This window comes from Malania oleifera, chromosome 12 (genome assembly GCF_029873635.1).
Source record: "Malania oleifera isolate guangnan ecotype guangnan chromosome 12, ASM2987363v1, whole genome shotgun sequence".
In the NCBI taxonomy this organism is placed as follows: Eukaryota; Viridiplantae; Streptophyta; class Magnoliopsida; order Santalales; family Ximeniaceae; genus Malania; species Malania oleifera.
In genome coordinates this window covers 83,938,158-83,963,743 of record NC_080428.1, presented here as the reverse complement: position 1 = coordinate 83,963,743, position 25,586 = coordinate 83,938,158, and the positions used below count along the sequence as shown (strand labels likewise).

Sequence of the window (25,586 nt, the reverse complement as noted above, 5' to 3'; positions counted from 1 at the left end):
TTTTAAAATTCTAAAAAAACTATCTATTTTTTGTTAATTTTTAAGAAGAATAAGTGTTTTATGCCAAAAATATAGAAACAAAATAATATCCAACATAGGCTAAAAATATGGTTATTTGTTCGCATAGTCTCTGCTTAATCATTGAACTATCTATAAGTAGGGTTACTTTAGTCATTTAACCCATTTGGATTGTACGGACCATTTTAGTCGCCCCCCTGAAAACCTTCGATGCAATATTTGAACCTACCATAGAGACTTTATCCAATTGCTGCAAGTGTCGCAATATGAAATATCCCTACTGTCTCGGAAGGGGTATAATTGTCTATTCATCCGAAAATGTTAAGATTTTTACAAAACCTGCTCATTCATAACAAATAGAATACTGCCACGCCAACGAGGCATAGAAGCGTCACCCCATGCGCGAAGCGGCAGATTGCTCGCTCTCTTCTACTGCACCACTTCTTGCGTCTTCCTCACTCTGGCTCGGTTCCTCATTTCCTCCTTTTCATTTTTATCGGCTGTCTCCGAAAAAAATCCGCCTTTTTCCCAATATCATAAAATCTCTCTCTCTCTCTCTCTCTCTCTCTCTCACACACACACACACACACACACACACACACACACACACTGGTGAATTCAAGTAGTTGCAGGGGGAGAGAGATGATTGAGCTCGAGATGCACTGATTCCTGCAAAATTTTGCCGTTGATTCTTCTGTGGATTGGAGAATAAACTTTGCAGCTTTGATTCGCTTAGTGAAAGCTGAGTTGAAGTTTCGATGCTTACGAATTTTTTCAACTTGTCGCCAGTGGAGGCTTGTGTCTGCGTTTCGTCGAGTTTTGATTCATAAAGAGAGCAGAAGATGTTGCAATCCGGTATAATAACTTTCTTCTCTTTCCCGCTTTTGATTCGCCAGTTCTATTTCCATTTCTGAAATTGCCTCTTTAGGTTTACTTTTATTCTTTGTATGCTGTTCTTTTAAATTACTTTGTCTAATTTTTAAGCAACGGTTGAATTTCATTTTTAGGAAATAGGTAAAATGTATTGACATCCCTCTTACATTTGCCAAAATGCAGACATTTTGAGGTTGCAAAAATGGCACTAGCATTCTTAAAATTTATATTCCTTAGCTAGTTTAGTTAGTAGAATCCCGTCATAACGTGATATGTTTTTAATAATGAAATTTACCCTCTAAATGGTATGTAAAAGAAATCTTTTGATGCCAAAATCGCTATTGGGCGAGTTTCAACAAAGATGTGAGCACCATACGGTGCGAAGTTGGTTGGTTGAAAAATGCACTGGTTGTGGAGAAAAAGATTCATACCTCTAGAAGATGTGCTGAGTACTTGCCATCATGTTGATTTTTGCTAATTCCTTTTACAATTTGGACAGTTCTAAAGAGGCAGCATATCGACCAACATCCAATTTTATGAAAAATAAAAAATTGTTATCTAATGGAGGGAATATAATTATTGTTACATTTACATGTCAAGGGAAGTAGGTGTTATTTTTTTGAATGTCAGTGGAATGTAAGAATTGAATTTGTAATTGCTAGAAATTAGAACCCAAGAAAAACATAGCAAGGTAGGGTTTCTAGACAGAAATTAGAACCCAAGAAAAACATAGCAAGCTAGGGTTTCTAGACATACTTGCGGAAGCCAAAACTTAAGTGAGAGCTAGAATCTTTGACTACAAAAAATCGAAAAATAGCTTGGGTTTTCACTCCCTCTCCACTAGGATGGCCTATCAATAGGAGTAGCCTTTTTCCTCAATGGAGTTACGTACAAGGTAGGAGGGGGGACCTACTCTTATATAGAGTTAGTGTCATACCTCAATTAGAATTCTTAATGAACTCTAATTAGGAAAAAACTCCTACACTCATTCTACCACATCCACATGCAGAGTGATATCCTACACTACTAAGGTGCGCAGTATCTCAATAGATCAAGATTGTGACCCTTTATGTTAAGCAAAATCACCATTCTATTTTAAGCTATCATTCAATTCATTTTTTACAAAATAAAAAATTTATAATCCGTATATAAGTTCACATATGGAAAAATCTGAACATTCTCCCACTTGGGCACTATTGATTATAAATGCAATTTTTTAAAAGGACACATGGTGCCACATGGCTTAAAAGGACAACAACTTTCATCAAGTTCACTAATAGTGGATCATGATAGTCATTGACTCATTAATTAACACAAGACAATCCATGGTTACAAAGCTACTGCAATTTTCAAATTGACCACCAACAAGTGTGGTATGATATCTAGTACCCTTCATGTGATTAAGTTGTGCTATTATCAGTTTTGATCCGCTTTATGGTTTCATCAAGAAACCCTTTAATGATTTGCAACTGAAGCAAACTCATTTCCTCAATGAGACATTGCATGGCGTTATTTCTTTATGGCTTCCACCATGCTTCGAGATAAACATCAATATCTCAAGCCTTAATCACACGTCACAAAAGGTATGTTGTGCAAAATAACATACAAATGCATGATAACAAAATGAAATCTCTTATTTAAGCGGTTGTACCCTAGGATTCCATGAGTTGCTACCCTTCAAAAGGGATCAAGCCATCACATAGTACTCCACTAACCAAGTACATCAAAGAATACTAAATATCCATGTTATAATTGCTTCAGTAGCAATACATTCAATCACAGTATCCTCCTTCTTTACCACATCTTTGACCACCAAATACTTGGTTTCTAGATGCTTCAAGCCACTTGAACAAGATCATTCTTAGCAAAATAATATTGCCCCTCTGTTATCACAAAATATTTTTAGTGGCCTACAAATAGAATCCACAATCTGAAGTGATGAAATGAAATCTTGTAGCCAACAAGCATGAATGCTACTATTCGTTTCTTGGCACTTTCAAGATGCGGCTCCCTCAGCTAGCATGAAGATATGCCCAGAATTATTCTTCATATCTTCTATACAACATGTGAAGTTTGAGTTTGCATGTCTAATCATGTATATCACGTTGCCTTCTTTGTTGCTTTCAAGTGATTTATCTCAGTATTGGATTGAAACCTGTGTAGGACATTTATGACAAAATCTAAATTTGTGATGTAGTGTAAACTAGAGCATAATTAGACTCCCCAAAGGACATGCATAAGGCACATTTTTCATTAAGCTCTTCTTCAGATTATTCTTCGGGCAATGATTCCTTTCCTGAGTCAATCTCCTTTGACCACAAGAACATCACCAAAGCACAATTTTGCATACCAAATCTACAAAGTACACCCTCAATGTATGCTTTCTGTGGAAGCCCTAATAGTCCAAAAGATCTATCTTTATGGATTGTTACACCAAACCCAAAAGAAGCCTCTCCAAGGTCCTTGCTAGCAAGAAGTATGTCATCAAGATATAAAATGAGGAATGTGAATTTTGTCCCACTAACCTTGAGATGCACATAGATCCATTGAGTTTTTCACAAAACCAAGAGGAGTCATAATTTCTTCAATTTTCAACTACAATTGTCACGGTGCGTGGTTAAGGCCATAAATATATTTCTTCAAGTCGCGCAACACATTTTCTTTTCCTTCCATCACACAACTCTCAAGTTGTTCCATATGAACTTCATGCAAATCTCCATTCAGAGAAGCCATGTTGAATCTCTTGACATCCATTCGATGAAGTTACAAATCAAATTGAGCTATCTTGATCATTATAAAGGTTTCCTTAGAAGTGACTGTAGAGAACGTAATAGTTTATACCCTCCCTTTAAGTGGAAACTTTAGCAATCAACCTGGCCTTAATCTAGTACGTTCCCTTTTGGGTCCTTCTTAGTTTTGAACACCCACTTGCAGCCAATGGGCTTAAAATACTCAGAAAGGTCAACAAACCTTGAGACATTATGGTGCTGTATGGACTCCAACTCACCCTTCATAGCATGAAACTTATTAGATAAAGTTTCCATGACCTGATTGAAACAAATTGGATTCTTTGCTCCGCTTACATCATAACTAGTTTCTTGTAGAATGATTATGTGACTTTGCAGATCTCCCCTTCTCTCTTTGAGATCATCACCCCAGTTCTGGTTCTCCATAGAATTTCCGTTGCTATCTTTTTTGGTAGATATCCTTTGCTATCTTTTTTGGTAGATCAAGTTTCAACACAAGGCTCCTCGATGTAAAAACTAAAAACCGTCATCGCTATATCTCTTCAAAGACTTGACTTTCCTCGCATATCTGCATTGGAATAGAGTCCCTTTCTTCCCTATTCTTCTGCAGCCGTCGAGAATAAACCTGTGGTAAAGCTGACCTCCCAGTGATCTGAGATTTTGTCTCCCCATCCATTCCTACCTTGTTATTACTCGAACTCACTATATCTCGCTTCCCACCTTGATCTGCTGTTATGTTATTTTCCTTCTGCACGTTGAGACCTTCATCCTCCAAAGCCCTCCTGGGGCCTCGTCAGATTTCAGAATATTCCTTCATCTCTCCGCTCATCAGAAGAGGATATAGCTGCTACTCACACAAGTCCCTTTTGCTGGAGAGGATGTGTTACAACACTGAGTCTCCTCCACATGCTTGCTTTGCCCAAAGCCATCCTTGCTGTTAGTTCCAAAACTAGCCAAAACACTTTCAACATTTAAAGAAGAACACTTGTTTGAAAGAACATCTAACTTGTAATAATTTTATATAGTCCATCATGCAAGGAACCATTTCCGATTACCTAGGAGTGAATTAACTGGAAACTACCATTGCTAAAATGATAAGGATATCCAACTCTATCAAGTTTGAGGATTCATCAAATTCTGTCTCGTAGACAGCACAAAAATCATGTTCATTGGTACCAAAGAAAAACTAGACTCAGAACAAAATACATGCTCATTGGTACTAAGGAAAAACTAGACTAACTGTAATTTATGAGCCCTATAGACTCAACCTGGACTCTTAACTCCATTTCCTATGAACAACTCAACTTCATCTGTACTTGGCTTTCTGTTTATAAACCCTGCAAGGAATTAACATGAATAGATGATCCACTATTGATCCACCAAGTATTAGAAGGAGTGAAGGACCATCCATTAAAATGGGTTCAAAGAAGGCAAAAGTGGGGTACAAATGGTGGTGAGATCTATAGTCAATTTTTTCTTACTATAAGCTGTTTTGTCTTAAGTAAACTAGTAGGGTACATGGAGTTTTGGAAATAATTTTTTTATAATTGTTTTTCATGATTCCCATATAAATTTTGGAAAACTAGAAACTAAGGTGGTGTTTAATGGTTTGCCCCAACACCATCTGTGTCCATTTTGTATAAATGTTGAGAAACTAGAAAATAAGGTGTCATTCAAAAACGTTTGTCTATGTCCATTTTGTATAAATGTCAAGAAACTAGAAAAACAAGGTGACATAGTGGTTTGTTCACTTCTCTAGGCTCCTCCTTGAGAACCATTAATCTCAATCCTCTTCATGATGAAGATCAAATCTGTGTTGTGCTTGAGCTATATATGAACACCTTTCCACTATAACAGTCAACGTCCTCATTAATCCAAGGACTACCCAATACCCATCCTAACTTAGACTTCTTGCTGAAGCACAAAAACTTTCTGCACTCAATTACATAGCAGCAGATTCAGCTTAGTGACTTAAAAAATCCAATTACAATGCAAAACCTCTTAAGGAATGAGTTGCCAATGAATTACATAAGTTGAAAAACAAGTTTTTGCGCTCAAGTTTGTTGTTTACTATTGAGGCTTGATATACATTGATGGCCCACAACCTAATAACTTAAGCTTTTAGGTAAATTGGTAGTCTAACATTGTATTAGAGCTGGTTACTAGGAGGTTTTGAGTTCTGCCTTGTTGCCCATGTTTATTGTTTGTTTGGTAAGGATTATCTTATTCCCTGCAATGGGTGTTGTTTATCATTTGTTTGTCTCTCTATGTGTTGTCAGGCTACATGTGCGGGAGAAGTGTTGAGCCTTGCTATACATTGTTGGCCCATAACCTAATAGCTTAAGCTTTTAGGTAAAGTGGTAATCTAACATCTACATTTCATTCAAAATGTCTAATAAAATCTTCAAAGACTAGCCATTTGGGGGTCCACATGTTTTAAAGGGTTCATAGTCCTAGCTATTTGCTTCCGAGACATGCTTCGACCTGTAAGGCTGTAACATAATATGCCCAAATCATTATGATTGGAGTTTTCATGTAAGCCTCAATCAAGTGTGCTAAAATTGGAAATCTTTCAAGATTCAGATGTGAAAAGCAAGGTATAGTCCCAAGAGAGGGGGGGGGGGGATGAATTGGGTTCTAAAAATTTCTTTTAAATCTTTTTAGGAATTCTTGACTTGTTATTGATTTTTCAAACTTTCAGCAAAAGCTTATTTCTTACTTCAATTCACAATAACACAATCTTTCAACCATCCAAGTAATCAATCAACCAATCACAATTTGAAAACAAACAATCAATTAACCAAACAACCAATTTATTTGCCAAGTTTGAGTTAACTGCAGCACTATTAGTTTAATGAAAGTATGCAAGATTCAACACTCTTTGGAATATAAACACGTTCAAACTTTAAACCATTCAACCACAATATATCAATATATTAAATTCAACTTTCAGCTTTTGTTGTCAGTCCTGGTTATAAATTTGAATCAAGCCCTATAGTGAATGATAATTTGTGTTTACTGATGTGAAGCCTTGTATTAATTGATTTGCTTAATATGATATGTAATATAAAATCCAACACAATATTCACACTCTTCCCAATATTCAAAATTCAAATAAACTTTTAGTTAATTTATCTTTGGGATGTTTAACCAAGTAACGTACTTTCGTATGGTTTCTGCAAGATATGGTTTAACCAACGTACTCCCTTTCAGTTTCCGCAACTCAAATCAAAATTAAACTTTAAGTTTACTTGATTCCCAAATATTCGTAGTATATATGATTTTCAATTTAAACCATCAATGCAATTTAAATATGTACTGAAAATAAATAGTAGGGAAAGAAAGAGTGAGACGAAGATTTTTACGAGGTTCGGCTTATACCCAGCCTACATTCTTGCCTTTGACAAACCACCAAAGGATTCACTAAACCTGTTCCTTTGACGGGCGGAACAATACCTTTACAACACTCCTTGGTTAAGGCTAGAGCCCGCCTTCTCCAAACGATATCCCCTCGTCCGGTCACTCCTTAATTAGGTTAGAGTCCGCCTCTCTAAGCAATATCCCCTTACTTAGCCAACGATCCAAACAATCCTTGGAATCGTCAATCTACAAGAAATATATCAAATAGATGCGTACAAATAATTTGCTCCTCAAAGAGCTGATTAGTACAACAATTCAGAACTATATACTTCAAAGTAAATAACAATATGAAATTTTAACTTGAAGCTCAATGACGTATATCACCGATTAGTTCTTTCAATGATTGAAAGATTTAGAATTTGTAGCACAATTCCGGTGCAGGAAGATCAGCAAAAACTCAGTTGAATTCGTGCAAGTTGAGAGCAAGAGAGGGCCTTGAGAATTTGAGAGCAATTGAGAGAGATTTTGAATATTTGCTTAATTAAATTCTTGGTGCATTGATTCAATGATCTTTGAGACTTATTTATAGACTTTAAAAAGTATGTAACTTGATCCCCAAGTGACTTGGAGTATCCCCCAAGTTTTCACAAATTTTGAGCCCCAAGCAACCTCATTTAAAAATTTGACCGTTATGAAAAAATTCAAAATAGCCATGTGACAGATGACTGTCCATTTTTGGCAGTCGTTTGACCAGTTAAACCAAAGGAACAGTAAGGTGGCAGTCGGCTGTCCAAACACGAACAGACGCCTCAAAGTGCACTGGCAGTCGGCTGTCTAGTTCTTGACAGTCGTCTGTCAGGCTGTCAGTTTTGAGTACCTTTTAGTCGTTTGATCATAACTTTTTCTGTGTAACTCCAAATTTGACGTTCTTGGTGTCAAATGAAAGCTAAGAGAAAATCCTACAACTTTCATGTTGAACACATTTTAAAATAATGAATTTTTGATAGAGAAAAATGCACCTCAATGCGGATGTATAAAAATTGACAGCATTTGAAAAATCCTCTTTTTTGTGCTTTTCATTCCAAAAATGATTCTAACATTTTTGAAACAATTTTTGACCTTAAAAAATATTTTCCAAGTATGTTCAAAGGTATCTAGGTCCAAGAAATTAACCTAAGAGTTTCATGCATCCATATTGAAATTCTTTGAAGTACTTACATGAAATTTCCTAGACTCTTTCAAATTTTCAATTCTTGAATTCCTTGAGGTCTTTATGCTTGTTTCGTCTTTCTTTGAGCTTTCCATGTTGATCACTTGGGCTTTCATTCTTGAAGTTTTTTTCTTTAATATCAATGTTCTCATTATCTTCAAGTTTTAATCCATGCCTCAAGCTTTGACATAATCATCCTTCTTTGAAGTACGAACTTTTATGAATTCTTTAGCCTTGCATTCATTATTGAGTCCTGAAAATACATCACTTAACCAAAGCATGTTAAGTTCTACTTGTTTGTTAGCATCAAAACAAGATGTTAAACCTTGTAAGGCCAACAAGATGTGTGCACCTCGACTATCTTTTGGCTGTAATTTTATCAATAAATTGGAGAGACAAAGCAGTTATGAAATTTTAACAACTTTATGAAATAATCAATATTTTCATTTAAGACTAGATAAGCTCCTATGCCTTTGAGTCAATAAATTAAATTTGAATCTCACTTTTTGATTGGATCAAGATATTATTCATAAAATATGTCATGGAAGATCAATATTGACAAAATCTTGCTAGATGTGATTTTGGAAATTAATTTAATTTAATGTCTCAAAAGCTTTGTGAAAATCAGGAGATATGCTAAAGTAAATGTTGCACGAATAATCCAGTTTGATTGGTGGAGAAAAAAGTGCTTTATAAATTTTTGAGAAATTAAAGCTCAACATCCACAAAGTTAAACGTATAATATACGAAGTAGGGCTGGCTCTTCATTAAGGCCACTGAGGTGCTTGCATGGGGCCCCCAAATTTTTTTTTTTAATATAATAATGATAACATTATTTATGAAATTCACATATTTGGTGGGTGGAGTGCACATGTTGTGCAGCTAAAATTATTTGATGTACCTAGAAAAATTAATTTTAAATAAAAATAAAAATTAAATAAAATATTAAGGGCCCCTAATTAAATCATTCGCCTAGGGCCCTATATTGTGAAGAGCCGTTCCTGATACGAAGGAGTACTGTTCCTTTGATAAATTCCTACCTCTCTGTCTATCTATGAGATGTTTGATTTTTTCAAAACTCTATAGACATGTAGAAGAAAAATGCTATCCCCCTGGACCAAGACATAACTTGTACTTGTTCAAATAACAATTAACTATTTAAACAATTGACCTTTCTGGGGGCCTCCTCAGCTATAAAAGAACTAAATCAAGTGAGACTCTGTCAGCACTGTGAATTAACAAACTGAAATTCAATAACCAGAACGGATAAGGGATTATTTATTATCTAAATGAGATAACTTAACATTAAATGAAGTTGCCAAAATCCTCAACAACCTGATTTTCAAAGAATTAAGACCTTCACAAACTAGTACCCAATATTTGGTTGAGTTTTGTAATCACCTATCATCAAAACCAATACTTGGGGTCAATAAGATGGATTAAAAAAGGTGAAGGAATTAACAGGTCTGTTGTAAACTAGGAGTGGCAGTTGCAGAGAATGAAATAAAGGAAGTAACACTGACAACTTTGGATTGTTTAGGCACTTGCAACCCAAACCAAATAGTACAGTTGAGAGAGTAATTTCATTTGGGGCAGAAGACATTGACCTCCCTTGAGGTTTGGCTAAAAGACAGGGACCTCCCTTGAGGTTTCAAAAATCTCAGGGATCACCCCTGAGGTTTCAAGAATTCCAGGGGCCTCCCTTGAGGTCTGTCAAAAAGACACAAACCTCCCCTTGTATTTTTGCAAAAATACAAGTCTTTTTGAGGGGAGGCATGTGTCTTTTTGGCAAATCTTAGGAGAGGTATGGGACATTTTTTATTCCTCAGGGGAGGTCAATGGGATTTTGAAACCTTAGGGGAGGTTCCATTTTTTTTGTCAAACCTCAGGGGAGGTCGGTACCTTTTTCCTTTTAATTTATGTTAGAAGCTCTAGGGAAGGGAGGATTGACCTATTTTTGAATGGAGGTAATGAGAAAGGGTTCACTGACACTCCAACTTAGAGAATTTTGCCCTAGGTTGAACACAAAGGCAGAAAAAGATTCATGTAGCCAGTTCCATCAGTGCTACCTAAGACCTTTTTGGTCTTGCTGTTGTATTCTCACATTAATACTCGAATGAAGGAGTTCCTGCTGAGGTTGAACTACACCTCTGATTTAGGCTATTGCTTGGTTGCTGTCTATTTAATTTTCTTAAAGATTGAATCTCATCACTGGTGCATTAACAAGTAATGACTTTTCCAAGTCACAACACCTGTGAAAAGATTTGTTCATTACTTTCCAAGCCACAAAAAGGAAGTTGTCTTTTTAAAAGCTGTTGTCTTTTGTAAAGCTGTTTAACTACTTTCCGCGCTTTTTGTTGATTCTCAGGATTTAATATTAATGATCTGGTTCAACAAGCTCAAATTCGTTGGCTGAAACCTGCAGAAGTGCTTTTTATATTAAAGAATTGTGAGGACCACCAGCTCACCCAAGAGGCTCCTCAGAAGCCAACTAGTAATTTTCATATTCCCTAGTATTTCATAGATGTTCATATTTGGTTGATAAATAACATTTCAGGTCAATTGCATATTACCGGCTATTTTATTTCTTCTTTCTGGCTGGAGTCTTGAACAGGTGGGTCTTTGTTCCTATTTAACAAGAGGGTGCTTAGATTTTTCCGCAAAGATGGGCATAGTTGGCGAAAAAAGAAAGATGGCAGGACCGTTGGTGAAGCACATGAAAGACTTAAGGTTTGTCAATATGTCAACACTGTTGACTTATTACCTTACTGCTGCAAGAATTTATCCTTCAAGTAATCTGTTTGATACTGATTTGCTAATTCTTAGTAGTGCTTTTTACTTCTTAATCCCTAACTTGGCATGCCACTTCTTGTAAACCTTGATATATAAAACAGTTGTGCTCACGCTGACACAAGAATATTTCTGATTGCCTTAAATCTCTTGACAGTTGACATGTCTTTCCTTTTCATATTTCTTGGCCTTCTTCTATGTTTCCATATCATCAGAATCCTGCTGTAATGTAAAATTGCGAGGGTGAGCCAAAAATTGAATGTAATGTAGGTTTGCTACTTGATAAGATGACATGTGTTTATAATCCTTAAGAATGTTTTTCTATCCCTGTTAACGTTGTCACACTTTGTTAGTAGAACTGGTTTTGGCTTTGTTTAATCTTGATATACATTGTTGGCCCACAACCTAACAACTTAGGCTTCTTAAGTGTAGGAGTAATCTAAAAGGGTTCAACATAATTTTTTTTGGCCTGAAGGAAGCCATCTTACACCTACTTATCTTTATGTGTAGGTCGGAAATGTTGAAGCTTTGAACTGTTATTATGCACATGGAGCGAATAATCCAAATTTTCAGAGGCGTAGTTATTGGATGCTGGACCCGTAAGTATACTTTTAGTTATTATACCTTCTTTCTTGCTGCTTCATGACTCATGCTTTGTATTCCAAAAGATCGTTCTTGCAGATGCTGCAAATCATAAATGTGTACTACTGAAACTAAAAAAAAGGAGATTTTTCTCAAATGTTAACTTGGAACTATATATTTTGCACTGAAATTGAAAAAAAAAGTGGAGATTTTCTGAAATTGACCACACCATTTGCATATAATGATTTTGATTGGAGTTCAGAGTTCTTGATTTATCATTTCTATACATTAATTTTTTATAAAACTTTTCAGGTTATTTATTTAGGCATTACATTTATTTGCAGGGCATACGAGCACATTGTTCTTGTTCATTATAGAGAGATAAGTGAGGTAACTTTTTTGAACCTGATTATAGGCCTGGCTGATCTCATAACTATAGTGCTAATCCATACTCATAAATAAAACCTTTCATCAACCCTTTTAACCTGATATTTATTATCTATGCCTGGGTTGACCATTCTCATCTTTGTGCTCTTTTGTTTTTCATCAACGTTTCTTAGCAAGTGCGCAGTGCTTTATGTCCAGAATTGCCATTTCACATCTTTGTGCTCATTTGGTTTTCATCAACTTTTCTAAGTAATTATACAGTGCTTTTTGGTGAAATGCTGCTATCCTGACAGGCCTATGATTGGCACTTCAGCACCAACTGTACTATTTCCTAATAATTTTAAAATATGTTTCACTTCTCACGAAACTTTTGTGAATTTTCCACTCAGCTTATGTAAACAATTTTGGAATTTCTGATTCTTCTTTTCAATATCAACAAATAAAATTTAAGCAAGCAATGCAGGTGTATCTCTTCTGATACAATTTTTTTTCCTTTTCATGACTAGTTATTTTATCATGTGCTGCACCCACCATTAATGCATGACCTAACTTTAAATCTCCTGTTGTTTTTGCATGTTACAGGTAAGGCATACTTCTGGAATTATTCAGTTATCACCTGGTTCCTCTTCCACTTTCAGCCGGAGTCCAGACTCTTGCGTTGCTCGAAATCCTGGTTCAATTTCTGTAGTTACTGAGCTATACGGATCAAATCAGAATCTCTCTAGTCCAGGATCTGTAGAAGTTAGTTCTGAAATATTCATCAAGGATAATGGTCTGGATCATATGGACAAGATAAATGGAACAGGTGAATTTAATAGTTCGTCTGAGCTTGAGGTTAGCCAAGCTTTGCGGAGGCTCGAGGAGCAGCTAAGTTTGAATGATGAAAGCTGGGAAGAAATTGGTCCATTCTGCAGTCAGAATGGGAATTCAAATGATTATGGAGTTCTAGCATATGAAAGGGAAGTGGCCAAGCATGATGACCATCTGCAGGGACGTGAAGAACATGGTCAGTTGTACGGTGGTCATTGTGAAAGAGAAGATGGCTCCAACAATAGTATGCTTCTACAGAATGCAGGTTTGTGGTGTTTGTTTGGTGCTTAGGATAGTCACTCGCTTCTGTGATGGTTTTATATAGCAGCCACAACCGTATGTGTAATGCCGTCATGTAATGGTTTTTGGGTCCTTTTTTTTAAAAAAAAAAAAAAACTAAAGGAGGGCGGCACATTCATTTATTTATTGATATACCCTCACTTTTGGCAGAGGAATACCGTGGTTACAAGACAAGCAATGAGAGGTTACAGATAGAACAAAATTAAAGGCCTCCCAAAAAACAATACCAACATCCAACCAAAACAGGACTACAAATCCAAACAAAACTAACCAATAAAACACCCCACGCATCAAACCAATCAAAAGAAAAAACAAACCTATACTAATACCAAAAGGAAACCAACTAAACATACCTAATATAAGCCGTACCCATCTTATCTAGTTTATACAAACCTTTGATCACTCTAGGAAGTTGATTACTATTTGTAAACTATTCCTCCCCATAGCACCTCGTCGAGTCAAAGCATCTGCCACTTTATTCCCTTCTCTATACAAATGATTTATAGAAAAGTCTATTTCCTCCAATAAACCAATAAGCTGCTCCCAAAAATCTCACAAATACCACAAGGAGCATTTATTGGATCTTATCCAATTTACTACAATATTCGAATCACATTCAATGTCAATACTGGAATGGGCCAATTGTTTGCAAAGCTTTATTCCTTCCATCATTGCTTTTAATTCCGCTTCATTATTTGAACAAATACCAAAATATTTTGAAAAATCAAAAATAAAAGAACCTGTAGCATTTTTAAGGATGCCACCACCACCCGCCGACTCTGGGTTCCCCAAGTTGCTCCCATCCAAATTTAGTTTCAACTTCCCTTGCCTCGGTTTTAGCCATCTCACACCTTGCATGGTTTTATTCCTTTTATTCACAATTTGCACTTCCAGATTCTCAAAATCTGAACATCAGCATGGCTTTTGGGTCCTTAATACCATTTCACCCTGCTAAATTGGTGGGAAGAAAAATCACATCCATGACGACCGTTACAGACCACTACTGTTGCATAATGGCTGCTACGGCCGTTATGTAACCACTGCTTGACTATCATGGGAAAAAAAAATTATTTTCATTTTTTACCTTTTCATACCATTTTTACTTTTTCCCCTTTCATAAATTATTCTCAATAAGTTTTGTGGAAGGGGGGGAATAATAATGAGGGTGATAATATATTTTTTTAATATTCACGAGAGATGGACCGACTAATAATTTGATATGGACACTGTTTCGTTAAAAATATATATTTTGGTAATAATTTGATTTTTCTTCTCTATATTTTTCAGCTTGAACCTTCTTTTCTTTTCTAGTTTTTACCTTGTTCAAGTTGGCAGTACATTATTTATTTAATGATTAATTTAATGATTATATATTATACTGTTAAAGCGTAGTTTACAGTTACATCCAATCTGCTTCTCATAGTTGAGCATCAAGCATTTATATAGGCTTTCTTCTTATACTAAATAAGTAGACATTCTTTAGGAACTAATATCAAATCGACAAATCCTAATTAATGAAACAAATATCAAACCCCTGGAGTTTCAAACAGCACAAAAATGTAAAATATTCAATTCAAAAAGGCCCTTGATGATCTATTGAACTATTAGCTCATAAAATCCTGCTATAAAAATGCAGAAAAAATAGGAAAATTCTTTCAAATAACATACTACAAGATTTCCTAAAAATCCAAAAAATACACAATGTTTCCATCAGAGGCCTTGAAGTTCATATTGCATAAGATATTTCTGCAAACATAAAGTTTACACTCTTAACACATTTTTACATTTATACAAATTAGCATAGTTTATTGGCTTGATTTTTTAATCTCTATATCATCTCTCTTTTTCTTAGGTGGTAATTTCTCCATTAGTAAACCAATTACAGCACTTTCTTGTTGTCATATGTTTTCCTCTGAGTTTGTTGTCATCTATTCATTCAGCTTCTATTAAATTGTCCCTATTTCCCATTGATTATCAAATATGGTGAGAAGGGAATGGACTAAGAATAGCTAATGTGGTCATCTTCTGTAGGGGACAATGGCATTCAGCACCATCAATCATTTGGGCATGTAGATCATTTTGAAAGAAAAGAACTTGTGTCTTGGAAAGATATGCTGGAATTACATAAGAAGTCATCTAATGTTGATTCCAAGGAGAAACATCCATACACATCAGATACGAATGTGAGAATTCAAGGAATATGATCCTGTCTTTTGTTCTCTGTTCATTTTTTTTACAATTTCTTCTTTAATTACGTTTCCATTCCTATATGTCTGTGCAATTATTATTTGTCGTGTTTGTGTTTGTAACAGGAAAAACCGTCATCATTTTTGAAGATTGGACTATCTGAAGAACAGAAAAACTGTCATTGGCTTAATTTTGGCGAAAATAATTCTGACAACTGTAATGACTTCATAACAGTAGATAGTGATTATTTGTGCATTTTTAGCATGTAGTAGTTTTTTTATCACTTTCTAACAGCTCTCCCTATTACCAGATTCTATGTTGCCATCTCTGGAAGTTGAGAACTTGAAGTTTCCCTCTTTGATAAACACTCATGAAACCAACCCTGACAACTACATGATGTTTTTTAACGATATTTCTGAAATTCCTTTTGAAGAAAATTCAAGCTTAACCATTTCACAAACGCAGAAATTTACAATTCATGAAATATCCCCAGAATGGGGTTATTCCTCTGAAGCTACAAAGGTACATTCATGAAGGTCATCGTTTAGTTCTTCTTTTCAAATATTTATTATATTTACTGTGTTCTTGCCTCATGGTAATACAAGCAATGGTCTGGGCAGTTTTAACATTTTTTGCATGTATTGACTATTGGTTATTGAATTTGTGGCACATGGATAAGTTCTTCAACCCTTAGTGAATTTTCTCATTGCATTAAGAGAATTTTAAAATCTAGTTGCATTTTGGGCGCTCTTAATTGAAAAGAGTGTGAACATATTTGTTTAATTTTTTTTGGAGAGATATTTTTCCAATTGATCATCTTATTATTTTATGATTCTTTTGCTAGGCTAAACTCGTTTTGCCTGTATATTCCTAAGTGCTGCTTTCTATCTTCCATCCAGCAAAAGCTGACGTGGATTATGTGAGTGTATGCTAGAATATTGAGCTAGGAGAATCCTTAGCCATTTAATTGGTTGCCTACATTTTGAAATGAATGAGACAAAAGATTCTATTCTATGATTGTGATACTTGTTTTGTGTGAAAATTTCTTATAAAGCTAACATTGATGTGGATTGTAGTCCACATTCCATGCAAATGGGGTCTGTTGGGCCAACTGTTGGACTTGTTTTGCATTTGATTAGGATGACAAAACTTATGTCATAGTGAATTTGACTGCTTCTTATCTTTGATCCCAACTTTGAATGGTGTCGTCTGGATTATGTGTGCTTGTACTAAAATGTTAATCCAGCAGATCATTAGCCATTTAATTGGTTGCCTGCATCGAAAATGTCAATGAGAAAAGAAGTTCAGTAGTTCAATAATTGACTTTTTCTTAAATTTTATAATGTGAATTTTTCTTTCTAAGCAAACCTTGATATGGATTATAGACCACAGGCATTGCAAATGGGGTCCATGGGCCAATTATAGAATTTGGTTTGCATATGATCAAACAACAATTGGCTTATGTCATTGTGAATATAAGACATAGCAAGGACTATATATGAAATTTATTCCATTTCAACCTTATCTTTAAATCCCCTTTTCCCTCCAATTTTTTCTGAAGCAGATGCTCAAATTGTAAAAGCTCAAGTTATTCGATGCAGGTCATTATTATTGGAACTTTTCTGTGTGATTCATCAGAATGTGTATGGACTTGTATGATTGGTGACATTGAAGTTCCTCTTGAGATCATTCAGGAAGGTATCTTCCGATGCCATGCTCCTCCCCACCTTCCTGGAAAGGTCAGTCTATGCATCACTTCTGGCAATCGAGAGTCTTGCAGCGAAGTCAGAGAGTTTGAGTTCCGTTCTAAGCCAACTAGTTGTACCCACAGCAATTTTCCACAAACAGAAGCAGCTAAGAGTCCAGAAGAACAGTTGCTCCTTGTTAGATTTGTGCAGATGCTTCTGTCTGACCCCTTGATGCAGAAAGGGGCGAATGTTGAATCAAGAATTGATCTGTTAAGAAAATTGAAAGTTGATGAAGACTCATGGAGTCATGTCATTGAGGCGCTTTTGGTGGGCAGTGGGACTTCTACTAGTACCATGGATTGGCTTCTTCAAGAACTTCTAAAAGACAAGTTACTACAGTGGCTTTCTTCCAGATCCCAGCAAAGAAATGACCACCTGGGCTGTTCCTTGTCCAAGAAGGAACAAGGGATACTGCACATGGTTGCTGGGATGGGTTTTGAGTGGGCCTTGAAGCCAATCCTCAGTTATGGAGTCAACATAAATTTCCGAGACATCAATGGCTGGACTGCTCTTCATTGGGCTGCACGCTTTGGAAGGTAATGTATTTTCCTAGGGAACTAATCAGATTCAGTTAGATTGATTTGAAGCCTAAAATTCTTTTTGGGGGAGCGGGGGAAGCATTCCTGGCATGCCTTTTCATTTTGTTTGCCTGGTAATAGAGCACTTAAATTATAATAAAATAGGGCATTCAGGTAAGCAAAGCATCCATTACCCAGTGTGGTTCTGCAAGGTGTGAGCCTAGTAGGGGGTGTGAGAGGAGGACTGAACACAGTCCAGTCCTTGGAAATTTATGCACAAAGTAGCTGCTTTCTGGACTTGAATTTTTGCGCTTGCAGCTGACTGCTTAAAATGATGACGAGTCAAATAAATATAAAACTGAATATTAAAATTTCTTATTGTGTGACTAAAAATATGCAGTTATGTGCAATGAGTGTGAGATCCTACAAAATTCATAATTTTTTTTATCAAACAAAAATCTGAAAAGAAATGGTGGAACCGAAATTAACTTCTTGTGACCAGTCTCTTGAGTGCGATGCAGGGGTGGATGCGAGTGTAGATCAGTGGGGGCGGCACTTGGCCCCTCTAGAATTTTGGAAAATAGTATAATTAATATATAGTAAATTATAAATTTTCAAGTTACAAATAAAGTTATGCCCCATTAAAATTATACAAAAACAAAGTAAATAATATTTGTTAAATTGACCTGCATAGTTCAACACATGGCACTTCTACTTTGGAGGTCTTTAAGTTCAAACATTAAGAAATTAGTTTTTAGAATTTACGTTTTGCGTATTTTTAGTTTTTCTTCCTACCTATAGAACTTAATAGTTTTTATATTTTGTGCAAGTATATATATGCGGCCCCTGTAGAACTTCTAGGTCCACCACTGGTGTCATGTTAACTGTCTAATTGCCCATCTGGTCTCCAGCACTATTGTTTTTTGGACAAGCCTTACTAGATTGGGATGAGTTGTCTGTGAATTCCAGCACCATAAATTGAAGGGACTCTGTTGGGAATTAAAAAAAAACAAATTTCGAAACCTGTGAGAAACAAAATAGAGAAAGAATACACGCCAAATAAAAATGAATCACACGCACAAGACAGTATTTACGTGGCTCGGCAATTTTGCCTACGTCCACGGAGTTGTAGGGATTTCACTATTATTAGGGAGAAATATTATAGAGAGTGTAGCGGTACAATACTCTCCCTCTCGCTCTCTTGCGAAGTTTGATCACCAACCCTAATCACCCAAAAGCAATCTTGTTATATGTTGTGCATAGGGTTCCGTTCCAAATGAGCCCAAAAAATTTTCCCAGGGGCAACGCCATGAGTACGGCTTGTGCCGCTTAGTCCATGAGCACTGTGGGAGCCTTCGCTCCATAGACTAAGCCTTAAGATAGAAATCTCTCATTAGATAAAGGTCGGGTCATTATCCAAATTTAACACAATTAGGCTCCACAAAAGCCCAACAACATCAACTTGGATGTCCCTGGTTTGACTCCTTGTGGTTTTTGGAAATCCATGGCAGGGGGTTGCTGCACTAGGCTTCCCAAAGATTGCGGGTCAATTTAGCGAAAAGAAAAAATAAAATGGTTGCCTTCCAGAAAGATACTAATAAGCCGGACAAATCTTTTTAACATGCTGCAGTACATAGTTTGGTTTGCTCTAGTCCATCTTTATGTTCATATATCAGATTATTCAACAGTTTCTAGAGGAGAGGTTTGCAAAAGTATATGTCTTTGAGATGGTCAAACACATGCAGACATGTATATATTATATATATATATATATGTATGAACAAGTTTAGGAAGAAACCAATTGGTTGATTGTCTCATTCATCAAATCAGCTAAATGTATCTGCTATTTGTCTTTGAGATGGTCAAACACACACAGACTTGTATATATATATATGAACAAGTTTAGGAAGAAGCCAATTGGTTGATTGTCTCATTCATCAAATCAGCTAAATGTATCTTCTATTTGTCACTTACCAGTGCTGTTATGGTTGAGGTTGGCCATAACTTTATTCCTCCTAACAAGGAAATGCAAACTTACTGGAGACATAAAATAGCATATGCCAACATGAATTTGAATTGAACATGTGATTTTCAAATGCATGTATTTCAAATTCCTGAGTTTTGAAATACCACAAATTTATAAATTCATTGTTCCGGTAAAACTTAAGACTATGAAATTTGAAAAGCATGTGTTAAAGAATCCATCATGTGAGTAATTTAAGAACTTATGAATTTGAATTTGACATCATATATAGAAGGATCCATCAATTGACAAGAAGGGTTTCATATGCCCTAGTATAAATTGTTGTAATCAGGAATTAAGGTACATTATATTGAAGCATGCGAAAGAGAGCATACTATTTATTAAAACATGAATTGGTAATATAGATAATACAAATAAAATTAAAAAAAAAAGGAACAAAAATGGCATAATTGTTATTCATTTTAATCAATGCATGAACACTGCATTCCATACATGCCGGCCTTATTATTTTTTCAACCAAAAAAAAAACAACCATTTGCCTCTTACAGCACTACACAAAACAGCTACTTGTTTGACATTCAGCCACTACTACACAAACCTGGCCTACCAACTCATACATATGCTTGAGTGCGAGGCTATACTATTATAAATAAGAGATACGATAATATGCAAAAGATTTAAAATATCTTTGGGCTGAGTCTTGGATGAGGCTTATATTAAGATAATTTTGTCTTTGTAGACCTATTTATGCATGTTTGTACCTCTGTACTTTTGAGTTGTGTAATAGTGCTACCTTCTCCAATGGATGTTGACTATATGATTGAACCACATGAATCTCTTGCCTCTATTTCATCTCTTTTCATTATTCAACTTCTGTTTTATTTTATTTTCAATGCGGTATTAGAGCCACTAGTCTTATGACAAACATTTTCTTTGCTTCCTTACCACTTTCAAGTTGCAATGTTTCATCATTTAGTTCGCTGCCATATCCACCTTGGCTTTCTTTCTCTTCTTTATTATTGCTCATGATGCTTTCTCTCATCATCCACCAACATTGATCTCTTTAGTTATGCTCGTGACCACTTCTAGAATCATGTCTTGAGAGAAGAAGTCTCTTACCACTTTCAGATTCTTGCAAATTAATATTATTTTTTTAGTTATAATTCTATTTCTTAATCAAATTCACAAAAGAAAGCCTCTTCTAAACTTAAAAACACCTCAACATCCTCTTCAAAATATTCAAGTGCCAATGCATATTTTTCACCAATATATGTAAACCCATAAGTTCTGCATTTTTGAGCATGTGCTGTTCCACAATCCAATTCGGATTTTCATGTTCTAGGTAAAATTGGGACAGAGTACTGTTGGACCTTGTAAATCTCTTGCCTCTCCCTCGTCTATCATATTATTCATATTTTATATTGTTTTATTTTCAATAAATAAAAACTCGTTCACCTTTATCTTCTCCACTATCGTCAACTAACCTCACCTGAACAAGAACAGTTGAGCACCTGGTTGATCTTAAAATCCCTACCAGTAATATTGGAACTGAGTACTCATTATTTGAAGGTATTACATCTTGTTTAATTATGCCCACTGCAACAATCATCTATGCTCTGCAACAATTAGATTAGGGATCAACAATCAGAAACAATCGACCCACAACCCAAAAGTAGAGGGCTTGAGTACCACATTTACGGAGATGAGTGATCTCAAGTAGAAAAGATGGAGGGAGCGAGAGGCATTAGGGTCTAGAGGGTGCAGAGTGATCTTTGATACAAAATTAGGTTGAAATTCCTTGTGTGATAATTTGAAATACATGCATTAGCATTTATAGTTTGAATTCACCCTTTCATAAACAACCTCAAATAATGTAGTTGTGTTTGCCTGTTTGGGCTTCCAAGTTCAAATGCAGAGGGTTCAAGTTCACGTTTCTAAATGGGGCATGAATGCTTTTCAGGATGGTATATCATTAAAATGCTGTTATTTTGTAACAGGGAAAAAATGGTAGCTGCTCTAATAGCTTCTGGTGCATCAGCTGGTGCAGTGACAGATCCCAATTCGCTAGATCCAACAGGCAGAACCCCTGCATCCATTGCTGCTGCCAGCGGGCACAAGGGACTTGCAGGTTATCTTTCAGAGGTGGAACTAACTAGCCATCTTTCATCCCTCACACTGGGAGAAAGTGAGCTCTCTAAAGGCTCTGCTGATGTGGAGGCAGAAATGACTGTCAATAGCATCTCAAAGGGGAGTCTTACGACAAGTGAGGACCAGCTTTCACTTAAAGATACTCTCGCTGCAGTCCGGAATGCAACTCAGGCTGCTGCACGTATTCAATCTGCTTTCCGTGCACATTCATTCAGGAAGAGGCAACAGATGGAAGCTTCTACTGCTGTTGTTAATTTAGATGAATATGTTATTACTTCAAATGACATTCAGGGGATTTCAGCTGCATCAAAGCTGGCCTTCCGCAAATTGCGCGATCATAATACAGCTGCTTTATCTATTCAAAAGAAATATCGAGGCTGGAAAGGTCGTAAAGATTTCTTAGAATTGCGCCAGAAAGTAGTGAAGATACAGGTGCGATGCTATCTGTATTAGTTTATCCAACATGTTGGTCATTTCAGAACAACTGAGTATTTATCAACTCCATATTAGGTAGAAATTTATTTATATTTCAAATTTTTGGAATAATGTTGAGTAATAATTATTGACTCAAAAATTGAACTGTAGGTAGAAATTTAGTTTAACCCCCATCCCCACTCAACATGCTGACTTCCTTTCTGGTAAAAAGATTCTGGTAACTTCATAACCTTCTTGATGATCATGTATATCCTTTCCATTTGGATGGTACCCGGCACTATTTTATATCAGGACACAATGTGGATGGCCTTTGATAGAATCCAATTGCAGAAAGAAACATTAACTAGGGATTTTCAGTGTTATTACATTTACATATGTTTTAGGTATTACGCAGATGCGAGCATTTGTTTGTGCTATTGATAAATTGAGAAGCTATTTTTTTTTTCCCCGAATGCCGAGGTGAGTGCATTTATTGTGTAGGAGATACCACACTGTTAAAAAATCTGTCCCCTCCCCACCCCCCGGGGCGCCAAATAAACAAGCACAAGGGCTAAATCATCTGCTTTCAATTACCTTTTTTCTTTTTTTTGCACAGGCTCACGTGAGAGGCCATCAGGTTAGAAAGAATTATAGGGTGATCTGCTGGGCTGTTGGTATTCTTGAAAAGGTTGTATTGCGATGGCGTCGGAAGGGAGTTGGTTTGCGAGGATTTCGTCCTGAACCAGAGTTGATGAGTGAAGGTGAAGATGAAGACATTCTCAAGGTATTTCGGAAAGAGAAAGTGGAAGTAGCTGTTGATCAGGCTGTCTCAAGGGTGTTGTCCATGGTTGACTCTCCAAAGGCTCGCCAGCAATATCATCGCATGCTTGAAAAATATCGCCAAGCTAAGGTAAGTGGATCACAAATTCCACATCTTTCTGGAGTCCATGAGCTCAATCTATATCTATGTATTTGATTTCCAATGAAAGTAAATGTAAATTTTGAACCTTAAAACTAAACGTTATTTTAAAGCATCAGTTTCAAAGTACAAAATTACAGCAGAGAGTGAGTTTGTACCTTGAGTCCTTCATTTCCTCTTGTTTTTAAACTTTATCTTCCCAGGATTACATTCTGGATCATTAAGGCAAAATCCAAAGATGCATCTGGTCCTTAAAATCTCACCCCTTAATCCTATTAGCAAATCTCCTTTCGGCCTCTTTTGTGTGAGCCATCATCCACATTGAGTCGGCCAATTATGCTCTCTCTCGAAATAAAGACCAATCGCATGTTGTTGATTGGCCCATCAAATGCTAGTCATCTTACTTTCCATGTTGAATTTGTAATGCTCTTGGTCGAGGTGATGCAAAATTTTCTTAAGGCCCAAACCTCCTCATGAGGCATGAGGGATAGAGCAGGGATCATGTTAAACATGTTACGAAGGCTCACTAGCCAAATGATGTCCATATAGTAAATTTAGTTGGATCGAATTATCGTTGAATGACCATAGGGAGGGCGGGATAAATCATAGGATGCCTTGGATCCTTGTTTCCTTCAAAAGTCATACCCTGAAGACTTTGTTAGGATGTTCTTAATTGCACCACCTGCATGGATTTTCTACTGAAAGGATTGTGAGAATGGGGCACTGATTAGTCTTTTCTATTTCTTTGCGCTTGTTATAGGCTGAACTTAGCAGCACAGATCTTGAAGCAGAATCGATGGCTCGCACCAGCATGTAAAATGAGATTGCCAGTTTCCATAGAAGCAGCTTCACCTTTCACCTTTCACCTTTGTAACTTTAGTAGAACAATCTTTAAATTAAGCTGGCAGGTGGCTTTTGCAGTTCTCTCTCTGTATATAATAGTTTGGATTCTCTCCACAGGTAATTTTTAGGTGCTAGAATTGATAGTTGGGTATCTTGGTATGTAAACATATTTAATGATATGTAAATGTCTCTTTCTTATTGCTGTGAGCGGCTTTTAATGGGCCTGATTTGGCTGAAACTCTCTCTCTCTCTCTCTCTCTCTCTCTCTCGTGGGTGGATTTCGAGTTTTACTTTGAATTTATGTGGATTGAGATGAAAGCAATCCAAATTATATTTTATTTAAATTTACACAAATTTAAATTAAAATGCATCTTTCTAAACACACATTAAAAAAAATGAAGAATTTGTTTGGATTAAAGATTTCGTGTGAGGAAGGAAAATAAGAAGGAATTTATTTTATGTTGTATTTTTTTTCCCTATATTAAATACTAGTAAGATTAAAAATTAAATAAGATCAAATGTTAATAACGTATAAAATTAAATTTTTATTTATTGATTTATAATTTTTTTTTAAACTTTTTTGCATGGCCAAACATAAAAAGGAATCTTATTTTTCTTTTTGTTTTCCAATGTTGCCGTGGGTTTTCACTTTGAGGTGGAATGTAGGACTTCTGTACCTTTAGTTCTCAGATTTAAAATCTTGAATTTAAATGAGTGTAAATTTAATAAGATAAAATATAAAATTATATTATATTTTATTTAAACTCACTAATTAACACTTGAAGTAAAAAATTCACAGTATTATATCTTAGTATGTAAATGTTTGGTCAAAATTATCTTATTTTAACGAATGCAAAACAAATGCATTGTGCTATTCTAAAGAGGTCATGTGTTGACGTGTTCACACTTCTAGCCATTATGGGATCTTTGACTTGTATTTCTATTTTTTGGCCCATACCAACCTTGAAATCACTGTTAATTTTAGGGGTGGCAAAGTGAGACAATGGGTTGGGTCAATGGCAAGTGAAGTTTAAGGGGGTGTGGGTTTAAGTTTGAGTTGATTCATTTTGTAAATGAGTACATGAAACATAAATCCAGACCGATCCAATTAGTTAACACATTATAAATGAGTACTTGTTAATAAATATATAATATTTTTATTTTAAATTTTTATTTAATTTTGACAAATTTGAGTCAAAATTTTTTAGTAAGTACATATTTATCATGTTTCTATTTAAATTTCAATAAGTATGAGTTTAAAAGAAAATTATATCTGGCAGGCACCTGATCCGAACTACTTAACACATTAAATAAACGAGTTGGTTTGGATCGACTTGATAATAAATGAGTCATTATACTTTAAATTTAAACTTGATTTAAATGGCAGATCATGAGCCACTTGTTGAGCATTGATCAAATTTGCCATCCATAATCGATTTTAAGCATGATTTGGAACTTTAAAATTTTAAGAAAATAAAAGACAAAATATATTTAATTTTTCATATTTAGTTATGAAGGAACAATATGTTTTTTTTAGTTTACTAGCACTAGTGGGTTCTTTTTTTTTTTTTTGAATTTTAAATTTTAAACCTAATCTACACAATTGAGAAGTATATGGTCTTCCATTTCATGTTTCTTTCAACTTCCTTTAAAGATTTGAATAAGATCCTGAAATATAAAAATTTTAAACTTTAATCACTAATATTATGAACACGTCAACCCAATATGTGATGAGTGCGCAATCGTGT

General features: G+C 35.6%; 1 protein-coding gene across 2 annotated transcripts; it reads left to right on the top strand.

Annotated features, from left to right (window-relative positions):
* The first annotated feature begins 379 nt into the window (after positions 1–379).
* On the top strand, positions 380–24,076 carry LOC131144771 (calmodulin-binding transcription activator 4). 2 transcript variants are annotated; one of them, XM_058093624.1, is made up of 13 exons: positions 380–873; positions 10,577–10,702; positions 10,823–10,938; positions 11,509–11,597; positions 11,925–11,970; positions 12,550–13,042; positions 15,109–15,260; positions 15,390–15,480; positions 15,575–15,786; positions 16,866–17,548; positions 21,512–22,094; positions 22,693–22,986; positions 23,756–24,076. In XM_058093624.1, exons 1-13 carry the CDS (start codon positions 861–863, stop codon positions 23,810–23,812), a joined length of 2,955 nt encoding a protein of 984 aa, XP_057949607.1. In that variant the 5' UTR covers positions 380–860; the 3' UTR covers positions 23,813–24,076. The 2 variants fall into 2 exon arrangements, with proteins under 2 accessions (XP_057949607.1, XP_057949606.1); XM_058093623.1 differs by lacking the exon at positions 23,756–24,076 and having other exon boundaries at positions 22,693–23,152.
* Positions 24,077–25,586: the final 1,510 nt, after the last annotated feature.